This window comes from Ophidiomyces ophidiicola (genome assembly GCF_022830035.1).
Source record: "Ophidiomyces ophidiicola strain CBS 122913 chromosome Unknown scaffold_31, whole genome shotgun sequence".
Taxonomy (NCBI): domain Eukaryota; kingdom Fungi; phylum Ascomycota; class Eurotiomycetes; order Onygenales; family Onygenaceae; genus Ophidiomyces; species Ophidiomyces ophidiicola.
Window position 1 is genome coordinate 141,826 of NW_026054671.1, and position 3,924 is coordinate 145,749.

At 58.4% G+C, this 3,924-nt stretch overlaps 2 protein-coding genes across 2 annotated transcripts; one reads left to right on the plus strand and one right to left on the minus strand.

The window, feature by feature from the left end:
* Window positions 1-205: 205 nt before the first annotated feature.
* On the plus strand, window positions 206-1,789 carry LOZ57_005734 (uncharacterized protein; the record flags this gene model as incomplete). The annotated part of the gene is made up of 3 exons (XM_049254761.1): window positions 206-602; window positions 664-803; window positions 920-1,789. The coding sequence occupies 3 exons, from the start codon at window positions 206-208 to the stop codon at window positions 1,787-1,789; spliced, it is 1,407 nt and encodes a 468-aa protein (XP_049106278.1).
* Window positions 1,790-2,575: 786 nt separating this feature from the next.
* On the minus strand, window positions 2,576-3,553 carry COQ3 (Hexaprenyldihydroxybenzoate methyltransferase, mitochondrial; the record flags this gene model as incomplete). The annotated part of the gene is made up of 1 exon (XM_049254762.1): window positions 2,576-3,553. The coding sequence occupies one exon, from the start codon at window positions 3,551-3,553 to the stop codon at window positions 2,576-2,578; it is 978 nt and encodes a 325-aa protein (XP_049106279.1).
* Window positions 3,554-3,924: the final 371 nt, after the last annotated feature.

Here is a 3,924-nt window from a genome sequence, read left to right on the forward strand (position 1 = left end):
ACCGTTGTTCATTCATCACAGAAGCCCCAGAAGCCTTGTCTCTACCTGCAGACTCGACCTTATATGCATCGACAACGTCGTCGTGTGCGCCTGGCTTCCTCTGCACCCAAGGGCAACTCTTGACGTATACGAACCGTCTGAATATATTATACTTTTTTTTTTTTAAAATTCCCAACAATCCCTGTTCGCGCGTTACGACGCGGCCATGGATATCACCACCATACTCAACAAAAACCGAGCATCAGTCGCGGTAGCCGCCGAAGCCCAGCTGCAGCATCAGTTCGCTCAAGCCGCGCATCTCAAATCGCGATCTCCCTCCGACATGGGCTCCGAGCACAACCCCCTCCCCGCCGCCGCCGCCCAGCACCTCGCCTACTCTGCCAGCCCTCCGCCCATCCAGCTCCCCAATCTCTCCCAATACCATTCGGGAAACCACCACACCCCATTAATAAGAGGCACCTACCCCCCCGACCAGGAGAATATGTTTCCCAACGTCCCCGGCACCGCCAACGGAAGAGGAAACGGAGAGCCGGCGCCCAAGTCCTTTCACTGCCAAACGTGTTCCAAGGGATTCGCGCGACGCAGCGATCTGGCCAGACATGGTGAGTTGAAGAAGAACTGCTGTCTTAGATCAAGTCTTGGCTCTAATCCTTACTATTGTAGAACGGATTCACAGCGGTATTCGCCCGCATGTGTGCGATTGGCCGGGCTGTGGCAAGCAGTTCATCCAGCGCTCCGCTCTCACGGTGCACACTCGCGTGCACACGGGCGAGAAGCCCCATATGTGCGACCGTTGTGGAAAGGTATTTTTATCTCTACATTTTTTTTATAATTTTTTTTTACTTTTTCGCCGTTTGACGCCGCGCGCCGAGTTTTAGCGGCTTGGGAAAGTATCGCCTGTGCTAATACAAAAGATCAGCCCTTCAGCGATTCGAGCTCGCTCGCCAGGCACCGGCGGATACATTCGGGGAAGCGTCCCTACAAGTGCCCGTACGCCAACTGCCAGAAGACCTTCACGCGCCGCACCACGCTGACGCGGCACCAAAACCACCACACCGGCACGATCGAGGAAGCCGCCGCGGAGACGGAGGCGAACCTTCGACAGGGCAAGCTGGGCCGCCCAGGCGATGGAATGTACTCCGAATCGCCCTCCGCCCACGGCACTCCTTCGCCGGCCCAACGAAACTCGCTCTCACCGAAACACGAGCTGCCGCCGCTCAACCCGCACCGGCCGATGGGCGACTATCATTTCCTGGGCAACGGCTCGCTGCCGCCGCACCTACGCGGCGACTTCCACCATCACCACCACCACCACCACCACGCGCAGCCCAGCCCACGCGCGTCACCGTCGTCCGCGCCGTCGCCCACGCTCTCCAGCTTCTCGCTCTCGCACCACGCCCGCCCGTCGCTAACCTCGCACCCCAGCGGCTACGGCCCGCCGCAGCCCCTCGAGCCCCCGCCCAATCACAGCTCCACGTCGCGGCCCAGCAGCGTCGCCGGCGGCAGCGGCAGCGGCAGCGGCGGCGGCGGTGCCAGCCCGCACTTGGCCGCCTCCGTCGGCTGGGCGTCGCCCCCGCTGAACGGCATACCTTCGCCCGGCTCCGTGTCCGCTGCCGCCCCTGAGTACGCGTACCCGGAGCCGTCTGCGCCTCCTCCTCATCCTCCCCCGTTCGTCGCGCCCGCCCACATGTACTACCCCAATTCCTCCATCCGTCGCCCGCAGAGCACCGAGCCGGATAATTACGAGCTGCGGCCGAAGATCGAGGAGCCCTGGGTCGCGCATGTTTGATCTAGCTATATATTTTTGTTAAAGCCAACCTTGGCTTAGTTCTCCCTCGACAACCCCCTTTTTTTTCCCACATCGCATTTTGGACCTTTTGCGACAATCCTCCCCAACAAAAACTATCCATCTCTACACCTACACATACATATCATTTTTCTTTGTTCCCATTATTCAACTCCCATTTATATCTAGTTAGTGGTTGCATTTTTTGGAGCAGTTTGCTTGCTTTGTTTCCAATCCCTTGCCTCACCGCCTCCCAACATACAACATACTATGCCCGCATAATATTGTATTTTTTGTCACCTCCTTTGCAGTAGTGCTTTTTGTTTTGCTTTGCCTTTTTTTTTTTTTTTTTTCCGTTTCTTTGTTTTCGCATCATAGACTTGGGCTTGGGCGTTCCGGGCTTCACACTCCGTACACAGTCTCCTTGTTTCCACCCCCCTCCCTCTCTCTCTCTCTCTCTTTGGTGTGTTGGCAGAACTTGGTGATCACCTTACCCCCCTTCCGGATGAGACGATTCACGAGAAGATGCCATTGACCCTCCTGTTTTCCTTTCTGTCTGGAATATCTATTATAGAGGGGCACCAACTGTGCTAGGGTTGATACGTCATTTCTTTCTTTTTTTTTTTTTTTCAATCATCTTTCTTTCTTTCTTCTCTAATATTACGCATGGTTAGCAAGATTGTACCTAGTCAATGCTATCTGTGCCCTGGATGCGGTGGAATCGTAGTAACAGCTTTATACATACTATCCTCATCTTCCACACAACACCATACCATACATATAATACAATCACCACGCCTTCTGCACTCCCCAGAAATAATTCCCCCACTCCTCCAACCCAGCCACCAACCTCCACCCCACCCCGGGAACATACACCGCGCCCACACACCTCCACCGCGCCAATTCCACCCCCTCTATCTCCGCCCAGCCGCGCAGCTCGCGCACGTCGACGAACTTGGCCCAGTCGTGCGTGCCGCGCGGCACCACGCCCACGGGCCACGGCGCCTCCGCCAGCACCTGGTGCACCGCCCACGCCGGCCACGTGCGCGCGATCGTCGACCCGACCAGCCAGCCGCCGGGCCGCAGCAGGCGCATGCAGGCCTGCACGAAGTGTCGCGGCGACGACGATGTTGACACGTCGACGTGCTCGAGGACTTCGAAGGCGGTGATCATGTCGAATTGGCGCGGCGGGGTGGCGGCGGTGGGTGATGCGGGGAGGAGCAGCGCTTCGAGCGTGCTGTTGCGGTAGGTGAACGTGCCGGATTGCAGGTGCGCGTGGAGCGTGGGGTCCTGGCGGGCGTGCGACTGCGCGATCTCGATCATGGTCGGCGACGGGTCGATGGCGAGTAGCGATGAGGCGTCTGTTTGCGTCGATGGCGAGGAGTCCGGTAGGAGCGGGATCGTGCGCGCCAGCGACTCGGCGAAGATCCCGCCGCCGCAGCCGACGTCGAGGTAGCTTCGTCCCGGATTCCTGTCGTTGCGCACCGGCTGCGGCTGCGGCTGCTCGTCAGCCAGGCACGAGCCGATGAATTCGTGCCGCAGCGGGTTCATCAGGTGTAGAATGCGCGACGGGCCGAGCGGGTCCCACCAGCTGCTGGCGAGGGACGCGAAATGCGTCATTTCGTCGGCGGAGACCGAGGACGGAGCGGTCGCGGTGGTGGAGTGCTGCCGGAGGAGTCGCCGGAGGAGGGTGGTGCGCCGCGGGACATGGTGGAGGAGTCGGGAGAGGTTGTGAGCGGCGGTGCAAGGGAGGAGGCCGGATGCCATCGTGGGCCGGAAGGGGGTGTCTGTCTCGATGTTAGTGGTGGGAGAATAGATGAGGAGGGTGAGCAGGAGCACGTAGCGCATACATGATGTTCGAAGCTACGCCGGTGGGTGGGCTACAGCTGTTAGGCTGGCGACGCTTTTGCTTCATCCGTCAGAACTGGATGGGATGGAGTATCTATAAAAACAAGGCAAACACTGCAAACGCTAGGTACGCTGAGCAAAACAAGCAAACATAGCTGTGGCCAATCAGAGCTCTAGACTATAGACACCATACCCCGTACTCCTACAGACATTGCTACGCATGCTGATCCAGCTATCCAAACTAAAGTGATCTCCTTAATGGCGCTCCAAAGCGGGGATGTTTCTGGACG